At 40.8% G+C, this 11,765-nt stretch overlaps 2 protein-coding genes across 4 annotated transcripts in view; one reads left to right on the forward strand and one right to left on the reverse strand.

Annotated features, from left to right (window-relative positions):
- The first annotated feature begins 1,016 nt into the window (after window positions 1-1,016).
- Window positions 1,017-7,539, forward strand: EIF4A2 (eukaryotic translation initiation factor 4A2). 3 transcript variants are annotated; one of them, XM_021711519.1, is made up of 12 exons: window positions 1,017-1,151; window positions 1,251-1,442; window positions 2,253-2,298; window positions 2,390-2,522; window positions 2,801-2,940; window positions 3,723-3,891; window positions 3,981-4,090; window positions 4,284-4,427; window positions 4,741-4,878; window positions 5,105-5,194; window positions 5,424-5,503; window positions 6,751-7,539. In XM_021711519.1, exons 2-12 carry the CDS (start codon window positions 1,414-1,416, stop codon window positions 6,893-6,895), a joined length of 1,224 nt encoding a protein of 407 aa, XP_021567194.1. In that variant the 5' UTR covers window positions 1,017-1,151; window positions 1,251-1,413; the 3' UTR covers window positions 6,896-7,539. The 3 variants fall into 3 exon arrangements, with proteins under 3 accessions (XP_021567194.1, XP_008054557.1, XP_008054556.1); XM_008056366.2 differs by having other exon boundaries at window positions 1,128-1,442; XM_008056365.1 differs by lacking the exon at window positions 1,017-1,151 and having other exon boundaries at window positions 1,372-1,442; window positions 2,250-2,298.
- Window positions 7,540-7,592: 53 nt separating this feature from the next.
- The window catches only part of RFC4 (replication factor C subunit 4), an 18,208-nt gene continuing 14,035 nt past the window's right edge, over window positions 7,593-11,765 (reverse strand). The window contains exons 6-11 of the mRNA XM_008056364.2: window positions 10,043-10,186; window positions 9,734-9,854; window positions 8,756-8,878; window positions 7,979-8,059; window positions 7,785-7,901; window positions 7,593-7,705 (exon numbers count right to left, since the gene is read on the reverse strand). Of these exons, the coding sequence (XP_008054555.1) occupies window positions 7,610-7,705; window positions 7,785-7,901; window positions 7,979-8,059; window positions 8,756-8,878; window positions 9,734-9,854; window positions 10,043-10,186 (682 nt within the window). The 3' untranslated portion in view covers window positions 7,593-7,609. The remainder of the gene's footprint in view (window positions 7,706-7,784; window positions 7,902-7,978; window positions 8,060-8,755; window positions 8,879-9,733; window positions 9,855-10,042; window positions 10,187-11,765) is intronic.

Raw genomic sequence — 11,765 nt, forward strand, 5'->3', positions numbered from 1 at the left:
CAGAGGGATGGATGAGTCGCAGCATCTCTAGACTGAAGGCCAGGTTCACTTTGTCATCTTGGTATACTTAAATTATTTCACAGTTCCTGGCATCATAATAATTTTCAAATAAATAACCTTGTATTAAAAAAACAAGTATTTACAACCAAATGTCTTCTATAATATAGAAAATTAAGTTTTTCCAGTAACGAGACTTTAGGTTGTCCTTCTGAATTAATGAGAAAATGTTTCCCTGAGTAGGCGTGATGGTATCATGCACCATGGGTAAGAATGTATTTTTAAATTAAATGACTACATATGTTGTTTTTTGCTTCTATTAAGAGACCTGGGTTGGGGCTAGTTGAAAACCTCTGCAGCTTAAAGAATCATGTAGTTTATTTACACAACAAGGACTGTATTGCTCTGAATTTCAATAAGTCAACATTTCACTATATACAGGCTTTTAAAACTCAGGAAAAAAAAGAGCCAAAACCAATGTAGACTGAATCAAAACCTTTCTAGTCCCAAAGCGCCATAGGGCTGTATCTGCCGGAAGCATCCATTTACATTCGTACATTACAAGGAAATCATTGCTCCTTAGCATTTATCCATTTGCAAAAGTTTGTAATTTTACCACACCTGTTAGGTTAAAAGCAATAGTTTTTAAAAAGAGATCGAGAGAAGACTAGAAGCAACATGAGAATAGTTGGCTACTCCCGAGATATTTGCAAATGACATTACAGTTTTTTTTCTCGCGCTGCAAAATACACCGGTAAACCGGATTTTCTGAGACTTGCTGGGTGGCTGACATCTTCCCTGGCAGGAATCTTACACTTTCAAGGTCCCAGAGGATGTTAACCGAGTAGGCTAAACGCCAAGCGGCTCTTTATTGTCAAGTTAAACAGCGGTGGAGACAGGCGGAATAACCTCAGTCCCCTCCAGCGCAGACGTGGACGCCCTTGCCTCCAGCGCCCCAGCGTGGCGAGCCCGGCCCCAGTCGCCCGCGGGAAGCCGGGGCAGCCCAGCAAGCGGCGCGCCCGGGATTCACCTCCGGGTCCGGCGCCGGCTCCCCGGCCCGTCTCTGCATCCGGGACGCGGAAACCCCGTAGGAGCAGGGCGGGCGGGGACAGCGATGTCAGATCAATGCTGCAGCAATATTCTTCCGCCGCAAAGCAAAGAGTCCCAGCCCTCCCCCGCGGATCCTGGGATTTCCAGAGACCCTCTGAGATCGAAAAATTACCAAATTTGAGATTTTCCATCGACTCGCTTAGGATTTAATCTGAGGTAACCACCCCAGGACCACAATTTTGAGGTTGACCGAAGAGCGACGAGAAAATTCCTCCGCAAGAAACGGGTTCCGGCCGCGAGCCTATAAAAAGCGGGTGGCGCGGGGGGGCTGTCTTTTCAGTCGGGCGCTGAGTGGTTTTTCGGATCATGTCTGGTGGCTCCGCGGATTATAACAGGTAAGGCGGTGTTTGGGTGGTAATGTTGTGTGGTGAAGGTCGTGTTGCGCCAGCGGAGATTATAGTGGGAGTCATGGAGGCAAGAAACTCCAGATTCATGGGCGTTTCCTTGCGGTACAATACCTCTGTGTCCTTCGAGAAGCTTCCATGATGGGTAGGGCCCTGGATTGTGGGGAGACGGGACGAGGGTCCGGAAGCGAGGTGATTGGCGGGTGCGTTATATATCTCAAAGGCACTGAAATTTTGGGTTGTTTGCCCTCCCCGTGTGGAACCCGGCAGGCATTTAGCTAAAAACCATGGCGCAGTCCGCATTCGGCACGGTGGAACCGGGCCCGGAAGTTTTATTTTAGGCCATCAGAACGATTTGGGAGGGATCTTTAGTTTTAGCGAAGGGAGGTTGGGTGGCAGCGGCGCCTGTTCGACGCGGCGCGAAGGCGACGGGACGGGACCGACGATCGGGGTGCAGGCGAGCCGTTGGCATCGCCCTCGCAGCCCGCGTCAATCACCCGGCCTGCGCAGAGTCGGGGGCGGAGCTCAGCGCCGGGAGCTCTCGCGAGACGCTCCGCCGCCGGAACGGGACGCCCTGCGCTCCGGCCTGGGAGCCGCATTTTGGGCGTCCGCCTCCCTCAGCCATCCAGGGAGGTGCGCTGTGTGGTCTTGGCCCAGCGACGGTGTCCTTACCTCTTTAGAAAGTACTCGTGTAGGTGAGGGTAATGCGAAGAGGCCGCTTCTAAAGGGCCCTCCCTTTGAGGTGAAGTTAAGGTGGCTTGAGAGAGGGCCGTTGTCTAACTGCAGTATTCTTGTCAGCAGAGAACATGGCGGCCCAGAGGGAATGGACCCCGATGGTGTCATCGAGGTAAGAAGCGGGTGTGGATTATGAAGCTCTGGAAAAGTGGGTTTGTTCATCTCACTCACTCCTTTATTTTAAATTTTTTTTTAATTTGCAGAGCAACTGGAATGAGATTGTTGATAACTTTGATGATATGAATTTAAAGGAGTCTCTTCTTCGGGGCATCTATGCTTATGGTTTTGAGAAACCTTCAGCTATTCAGCAGAGAGCTATTATTCCTTGTATTAAAGGTAAAAGGAACACGTTGGCATTTTCCGAAAACAAATTTTGTTCTACGTAGACGTGGACCGTAAAAGGGAAAGTAACCTCTGGGGGACTAGCACCTATTTGTATTCCTAAAGTGAAATGATGGCAATCATCTTTCGGGACTGACCTGAAATGAGGAGAATACTCATTGCTGATCACTTGATTATTTGGGCATAATTCATGTTCCAAATGGAATACATGGTGTGAAGTAGAAGTGACGATTTGATGTGGGATCGGTAAATATGTATCCTACTTTTTTTAGGGTATGATGTGATTGCTCAAGCTCAGTCAGGTACTGGCAAGACAGCCACATTTGCTATTTCCATCCTGCAACAGTTGGAGATTGAGTTCAAGGAGACCCAAGCACTAGTATTGGCCCCCACCAGAGAACTGGCTCAACAGGTATTGATAGTGTAGTTCAAAAAAACTGCTTGCGTGTTGCATAGGTTTCAGGTTTCACAACTGTGAAGAATTTAAAACTTAGTATAAACTGGTTCTATCAGAGCCCTCCTTTCAATTGTCCATGCATGCAGGGAGTTTTTGTTAAACAGGAACTGGGTATGGTGCAGGTAGGGTCTGTAGGGTTGTGTATCAACAGATGGAGAGTCAGGAGCCTACTGTTCAGGGTGTACCAGATCCTTCCCGTTTTTTAAAGTTTGAAAGCAGTTGTGCAACATGAAAACTGCAGTGACATGTTACCATTTGACTGTCTCAGTAGTTTGTGATGCATCTGTTGCATGCTATGTTTTCAAAGCTCACTGCTACATTGGCTTTGAAGTAAACCTTCCTAATAAAGCTGCAGGCTTTATTAAGGTCAAGATTATGTAAGGAACAATACCCTGTGGGGAAAAATTGTAAACATTTTTGCCCTAGCTGTAGTTAAGAACTTATGTTTCACTATTTACACCTTCCTACACAGTGAAGAAGAATGTAGGAAATGTTAGTAGCGCTTTAATTGCCTAGCTGATTTGTGGGGCAACAACATCCCAAGTTTGATAAGACACAGGAAAGATATTAGGGGAATTCTATCTTGACGCAGTCTGCATTTTAAGCTTCAAAGTAGTTTTGTGCTGTGCATGCATAAAGCTGTTGGCAGACCAAATAACTTGACATTATGCTTTGGAAATTAGTCATAGTGCCTGTAATTCTGTAGGATAATAATTTAAGGCCTTTGGTTTTTTTAGATCCAAAAGGTAATTCTGGCACTTGGAGACTATATGGGAGCAACTTGTCATGCCTGCATTGGTGGAACAAATGTTCGAAATGAAATGCAAAAGTTACAGGCTGAAGCACCACATATTGTTGTTGGTACACCAGGGAGAGTGTTTGACATGTTAAATAGAAGATATCTTTGTAAGTATTGTCCTTAAGATTTTTTTGCTGTTAATTTTTTACCATTGTAGTTGAAAAGAAGTTAAGTAGTACGATTTTGTTTTTACTAGCTCCAAAATGGATCAAAATGTTTGTTTTGGATGAAGCAGATGAAATGTTGAGCCGAGGGTTTAAGGATCAAATCTATGAGATTTTCCAAAAACTGAATACAAGTATTCAGGTAAGCTTTATATTATTCTTTAAAAAGTGGGTGTTTGGTTTAATGCAGGTACTGTTAACATACGAAGTGTTTTATTGTCTTTTCCCCTGCTTAAAGTGTTTGATACATACTGTCTAACTTACTCTTTCATAAAAACATTTTCTTTGAGTATTACCATCAAAGTTATGCTATAACATAGTCATTCTCTTTTAAGGTTGTGTTGCTTTCTGCCACAATGCCAACTGATGTGTTGGAAGTTACCAAAAAATTTATGAGAGATCCAATTCGAATTCTGGTGAAAAAGGAAGAATTGACCCTTGAAGGAATCAAACAGTTTTACATTAATGTTGAAAGAGAGGTAATTTGTTTAGTTGTTAAACATAGAAGGTGCTTGCCAGATTTTTTTCCCCCTACCTTCTTGTATAAGCACTGTGCTAAAATTGCAGAAACTAAGACCATCTTGGTTTTTGTAATAATGCTAGCAGAGTACACACAAGAAGAAAAGTAACCGCACTAGATTGTAAAGACTGGGGTGGACCTCTTTCTTAATGTCCAGTGTCCTTTGTCTTAAGATTTAGTGCAATATTTTGCTAGACAGATTTAACAGAATGAATTTCTAACATATGAAAATTGAAACTAAATGGCTGTTAACTTACTTTGAAATACTGTAGGAATGGAAGTTGGATACACTTTGTGACCTGTACGAGACGCTGACCATTACGCAGGCTGTTATTTTTCTCAATACAAGGCGCAAGGTGGACTGGCTCACTGAGAAAATGCATGCCAGGGACTTCACAGTTTCTGCTCTGGTAAGTGTTCTAAAATGTCTGCATTTCTATTAAAGCAGGATTCAGACTACAATATAGCTGTTAAGTGCTGTGTTGTCGTTCCCCCTGCACAAAATAAAGTTGTTTCTTTACTATACCTGTTTGCTATATTCCTGTAGCAGCCAGGGACGCTTGGTCTCATACATGTTGATAAAATTAAATGTTGACCTGACTGGTGATTCTTGAATTAAGGTTTGTTAATTTGCAGCATGGTGACATGGATCAGAAAGAAAGAGATGTTATCATGAGAGAATTCCGATCAGGGTCAAGCCGTGTTCTGATCACTACTGACTTGTTGGTAAGTCAGTCTCTTACTGCCTTTTTTAATATACCAAAAGTTAATTTTTGGGGGCAAAGGTTTTTTTAATAACCTTTACCAACTTGGGCTATTGGGAGAATAAAGAGAAGACCACACTCCACAGTGGCCTATACCACTTAGTATAGTTCACTACTATTTTGTGGCCTACATTATTACATAGGTATCCAGATTGTTGAATTAGAATTTTTAACATATGGCATTGTTTCAGGCTCGTGGGATTGATGTGCAACAAGTATCTTTGGTCATAAACTACGATCTACCTACCAATCGTGAAAACTATATTCACAGGTGAGAAGACACATTTTAACTTTTTGTGAAATAAATTCATGTTTTTCAATTTGTATGAAAGGTAATATCTCAGGGAAAAGGTTCAGGAAAAAGAATAGTAGTTTAGAAAATGCAGTTAAAATCATACTTGGGAAGACTGCTCAGAAAAAAGTGGGAAAACTTGTAAAAATGTTGCAGAGATTGTGGACATACAGATCAGGTTGCTTTACATCTGTTGGTCTTAGCTTGTTTCAGCTTTATTTTTAGTGATGCTCCTGTGTCCATGTGCTTTTCCTTGGTGATTTTTCTATAGTTGGGATTTTCTTGGTGTCGCCTGGTAGCAATTTGAGTGATCCCTGGTTTAGTTATAGTGGCTTTATCCCTTAATAACTTGAATTGTACTTTGTTATATGATGTAAAAAAAGACTTTTTAAAAAATACAGGAGTCGATAGCGGCAGTTGATGGCGAGATGGCAATCAGAAACGGCGTTGACGTAATTTAGGACGTGGAATCATAAGCGAAACAGCACACTGTTTGAATAAAGAGCGAGTCGGTATTTATATTTGTTTTTCTTTTGTCATGATTATTTGATTATTTTAAGTTGTTCCAGCCAGGGCATTTTGTATTTTAGCATTTCTACTAGGGAGTATTTCTGTTAGGTGGTTTGTATTGTCTGGTTTCTATCAGGAAGGTAGGAAAGCTGTTTTGGAAGTGAACACGTTTGAGTAATTTGAGTTGTAACGTGTGAAACTGAGCAAAAAGCAGTGATAAGTTTGGGTTACCATACCAAGTATATGTTTTCCCACTGGAAAAAAGTTGTAAGTTTTAGAAAATAGTTAACCTTGCAGCATTTGTGTTTACAGTTCCAGAAGTGCGTCGAAATGGATTACATAACTTCTTTTTGTTTTATCCCTGGTGTTTACATCTGTCCCAGGCTGACACCTGCTCTTGGCTGGCCCACTTTGGTATGGGCTTTAATTTCGCTACCCCAAACACAATTACTGTCATCTGCTTTGTAATAATGCTCAAGACGCCTGATAAAATCTCATTTCGCAGCCAGACAAGCCTTGAATCCTTTTGGCACTAACTGCAAAGGAAGATTTTTTTCTCTAGATATTGATTAGCAGCTAGTGCTCCAATTAGAAGCACGAACTATAACCTTGATAAGTAAACAGCAGCTGATGGTTAACAAGTGGATCGTCATGTTCAGTAGTTCATAAATTGTGTGAAGTAACATTCTGATTGCTGATTTCTCTTTCTTACACAGAATTGGCAGAGGGGGTCGATTTGGGAGGAAAGGTGTGGCTATAAACTTTGTTACTGAAGAAGACAAGAGGATTCTTCGGGACATTGAGACTTTCTACAATACTACAGTGGAGGAAATGCCCATGAATGTGGCTGACCTTATTTAATTCCTGGGATGAGATAGTTTTGAATGCAGTGCTCGCTGTTGCTGAATAGGCGATCACAACGTGCATTGTGCTTCTTTCTTTGGGAATATTTGAATCTTGTCTCAATGCTCATAACGGATCAGAAATACAGATTTTGATAGCAAAGCGACATTAGTCGTGAGCTCTTGTGAGGAAAGTCATTGGCTTTATCCTCTTTAGAGTTAGACTGTTGGGGTGGGTATAAAAGATGGGGTCTGTAAAATCTTTCTTTCTTAGAAATTTATTTCCTAGTTATGTAGAAATGGTTGTATTAGATGTTCTCTATCATTTAATAATATACTTGTGGACTAAAAGATATAAGTGCTGTATAAAATCAGCCAATTATGTTAAACTAGCATACCTGCCTTTATTGTGTTGTCACTAGCCTGAATAGAAAGGCCTTTAAAATTGATTTTTTTTTTTTAAAGAAAGCATTTGAATGCATTTTGTTTGGTATTGTATATTTATTCAATAAAGTATTTAATTAGTGCTAAGTGTGAACTGGACCCTGTTGCTAAGCCCCAGCAAGCAATCATCCTAGGTAGGGTTAAATCCCCAGTAAAATTGCCATATTGCACATGTCTTAATGAAGTTTGAATGTTAAATAAATTGTATATTCACTTTAAGGATGTTTGGTTACTTTATTTACCATAAATAACCCCATATGTAAAAAAGACTACCACAACATTTTATTCACTAACAATTCTGTGTTAACTGCTGCATGATGGTTGCACAAAGGCTGATCAATTGAAGGTGTTCATCAGCACCATCCGCTAAGCATTTATCAACTTCCTACAAGAGAAGTTTTAAAAGGTTAGTAAATTTCCTTTAGGCTAAATAAACATTTTGCTGACATGTGCTACCTACTTACAGCAAGTTTTTCTGTAATAATGGACTTCTGTTTATCAGAAAGGTCATCATTTTCTACGATCACATCATGAAGTTGATTTACCAGTTGAGTTGCTGCATGACCCTCATCTATTAAATCCTAGAATACATAATAGAAAGAAAAATTGGGTATGGTCACTTCGTTTTCCTTCCCTGAAGTTAGTAAACTGACATTACCTTTACCACAGCTTCTAGTTTGTCAAAAGAGCCACTTTGACACGCAGCAAATACCCCATCAATTGTCTCGGCTGGTATTACCTAAAAGGGAATTGAAGATGTTCATATATTTGTATATTGCCTCTGCCAACTATTTCCCCCCCACCACCACCCTGTTTCCCACTGTAATGTATAGGCCCCAAGTGGAACATCAACAACTCTGGTTGATGGGTTTGAGTATTAAAAGTTCTCCCCACTTGTGAAGCCTACTCCTTTTATCTAACCGGAAATATCCCAGTGGCTACAAAAACTCCTGAGCAGTGTCCAAAGTCAAATTAAATGACCTCTGATTGGTTTTAAGTCCTCAATGTCCAGAAACTTGAGAGGACTAGTGATAAGGGTGGCAAATTAGTGATTCTGAGTAGTTTAGACATGGCAGTATCTAAGGATGGGTGTAGTACCCTAAGTTTAATAAATTTTTGTAAGTTGGACATGCTTTTTGTATGAGACTGGCAATGTTGTTTGCACGTACAAGAACAGGAATCTACTAATTTACTAATCTACTCAATTTAAATGCTACACACCATTTCCCTCATAAAGATATACAGTCATTTTCTTTCCTGAGATGTCTTATGCCTGGCAAGCTGAAGTAATACTGCTCCCCGAAGCACTTTTCTCCCAAGTTATTGTCTTTATACACTTTTTAGCATAGTTCTTGGCACATGCTAACCATTGAGTATATGCTTGGATTAAAAAATCCCTAAAAGATAACAGAATTTCAGAATATCTTCTTCTTACCCCAGCAATGTCTGTAATCACTTTCTCTATGATCTTTCCACCTGTTAATCGAGTAGCACTTTGAAGAAATGTAATGGCTTTTCTTAAATCTCCTTCTGACACTTTAACAAGATAAGCTATTCCCTGAAGAGAAAGAAAGTTGTTTTTACCCAACTATGGCCAATTTAGGCTTAAGACTTTAATTTTAAACAAGTTTTCCAATCCAGGCAACATGGCAAAACCTCATCCCTAAATAAATAATAAGAAGTATGTGGTGGTACCCACCTGTAGTCCACTTACTCAGGAGGCTGAGGTGGAAGGACTGCCTGAGTCTGTAGTGTTCTGTGATAATGCCATTGTATTCCAGCCTGGGTGACTTGAGACTCAGACTCAGTTAAAAAAAGGTTTTAATAAAAAAAAATGGAAAACCCTGTTTTAGAGTTAATAAGGAAAACTGGCTAGGCAGAGGGGCTAATGCTTATAATCCAGCACTTCAGGAGGCCAAGACAGGAAGATTGTTTGAGCCCAGGAGTTCAGGACCAGCCTGGGCAACACAAGACCTTGTCTCTACAAAAAAAAAAAAAAATTAGCTGGACACGGTGGCTACTTGGAAGGCTGAAGTGGAAAGATTGTCTGAGTCCAAGACATCAAGGCTGCAGTGAGTCAAGATAGTGCCACTGCACCTAGCCTGGGTGACAGAGACCCTGACCCAAAAAAACAAAACAACTCTTATTAACCAGAGATTCATGTTGCAGAATTTGCCAGTTATGTGAATGAAATCCACCTTAGATCTGGGTTTCTGAAATATTAATAGATAAATAGTTACAGAAAAGCTAAACCTTGAAATTCCTAGACATTCTAGCTGTTTCTCATTTAGCTTGAGTTTATCTGAAGACTCTAGCATCAGGATTGAAGCCACACATATTATTAAACTCTCTTTCAGGGCCTCTTCATATGCATTGATGAAGGGAATTAGTAATCATAAGAATTAGTAATTACCTCACTGCTAATTTTGACGTTTTCCTTCTCAGCAATGTCTAATAATCGCTGCTGTTGAATTTTATCTGACAGAGGCTTGAAGCGAAATTTTGAACATCTAGAGGTCAGGGGTTCAATTATTCTGTAGAAGATTGGAAAAAACAAGTCAGTGTCTAAAGAAATTTCCCAATAACTAATTTTTGCCAAGGACAAATCACGATTTGATAGATGAGAAGAAATTAATGCAGCCTTGAAAAATTTAATTTTTTTCTCTTTCTAACTAGGGTTATCAAAATAAGTCTGCCTAACATCAATCTGGGCAATACGTACCGACTAACATAGTTACAGATGAGACAAAATCGGGTAGTTTTAGACTCTTTTTCCATGGTGCGTCTTAAAGCTGCCTGAGCAGCTGAGGTCATAGAATCTGCTTCGTCCAAAATCACAATCTTAAAAGGAGGACATGGCTTCCCACTGATTCAGAGAAACACATGGGAGGTGAACATTACTATGTACATTGGTTTGGATGGCTTTGTTGAGATCGATACATCAAGCAATTAACCCATTTAACATGTACAATTCAGTGACTTTCAGGATATTCAGAGTTGTGTAGTCATCACCACAAACTAGTTTTAGAACATTTTCATCACCCCTAAAAGAAACTGCCTATTAGTAGTCACTCCTCCCATCTCTAGGCAATCATTAGTCTACTTTCTGTCCAAGAGATTCACCTATTCTGGACATTTCATATAAATGGAATCTTATCTCTGGGCTTTCCTGGCTGGCTTCTTTCACCTAGCATATTTTCTTTCTTTTTCTGAGTTGTGGTCTCACTCTGTTGCCCTGGAGTGCAGTGGCACACTCATGGCCACCCCAGCCTTGACCTGCTGGGCTCAGATGATCCTTCTGCCAAGAAGCCGGAACTACAGGCGCCTGCTACCATGCCCGGCTAATTTTTTGATTTATTGTAGAGGTAAGGTCTCACCATGTTGCCCAGGCTGGTCTTGAACTCATGGACTCAGGTAATTCTCTCGCCTCGGCCTCCCAAAGTGCTGGGATTATGGGCCTGAGCCACCGCACCCGGCCACCTAGCATATTTTCAAGGTTCATCTATGCACATTTGCTTCGTTTTTTATTGTCGAATAATATGGCAAACAGATATACCACATTTTATTCATCCATTAATCAGTTTCTATGTTTTAGCTATTAGGAATAATGCTGCCATGAACACTGTTGACATGTTTTTGAGCAGACATGTTTTCCAAGAGGCTGCATCATTTTATATTCCAAACACTTTCTTCATATCCTGCCAATACTTGTCTTCTATCTTTTTTATTTTAACCACTCTACTTTATATACCTCATTATGGTTTTGATTTTTATTTCCCTCATGGCTAATGATGCTGATAAGCATCTTTTCATGTGCTTATTGGTTATGTCCTTTGGAGAAATGTCTATTCAGATCCTTTGCCCATTTTTATTTTTTTTAATTTTTTTAATTTATTTATTTTTTTGAGTTGGAGTCTCACTCTGTCGCCCAGACTGGAGTGCAGTGGCCGCTTCCGGCCACCGCAGCCTCGACCTGCTGGGCTCTGGCGATCCTTCCACCTCAGCCTTCCCAGTAGCTGGAACCACAGGTGCACTACCACGTGCTAATTTTTTGATTTATTGTAGAGATGAGGTCTCACCAAGTTGCCCAGGTGGGTCTTAACTGGAATATTCTTGGTCTCCTGGAAAAGGGAAAAAGAAAAGTGGTTGTAATGTAATGCCCCTTAAGGCTAGAGTGACCAACTATCCCAGTTTGCCCACGACTGGGTTTTCTGGGACATGTCTTCAGTGCTAAAACCAGAACAGTCTCAGCAAACTGAGGTTGGTCATTCTACAATAAAGCTTCTGCTCAGAACGGCAAACAGCACTTTGCTCAAATTCCATTGGTCCAAGTCATATGACCAAGTTTGTCATCAATGGAGTGAGCATTATAATCCTCCAAGTGAGGGGCAGGGAGTATCTAATAATGTGATCTGCCACAAAAAGCAAGTAGAAAAACCTCACAG

Source organism: Carlito syrichta, unplaced genomic scaffold (assembly GCF_000164805.1).
Source record: "Carlito syrichta isolate Samal-C Ts95f unplaced genomic scaffold, Tarsius_syrichta-2.0.1 Scaffold302333, whole genome shotgun sequence".
Lineage (NCBI taxonomy): Eukaryota > Metazoa > Chordata > Mammalia > Primates > Tarsiidae > Carlito > Carlito syrichta.

What these genes read in the sequence shown, in the direction of transcription:
- EIF4A2 (XM_008056365.1), top strand. Translation starts at nt 1,414, where the DNA reads ATGTCTGGTGGCTCCGCGGATTATAACAG. An exon ending in CCAGAGAACTGGCTCAACAG is followed by an intron (nt 2,941 to 3,722) that starts GTATTGATAGTG and finishes TGGTTTTTTTAG; the next exon opens with ATCCAAAAGGTAATTCTGGC. An exon ending in ACATTAATGTTGAAAGAGAG is followed by an intron (nt 4,428 to 4,740) that starts GTAATTTGTTTA and finishes GAAATACTGTAG; the next exon opens with GAATGGAAGTTGGATACACT.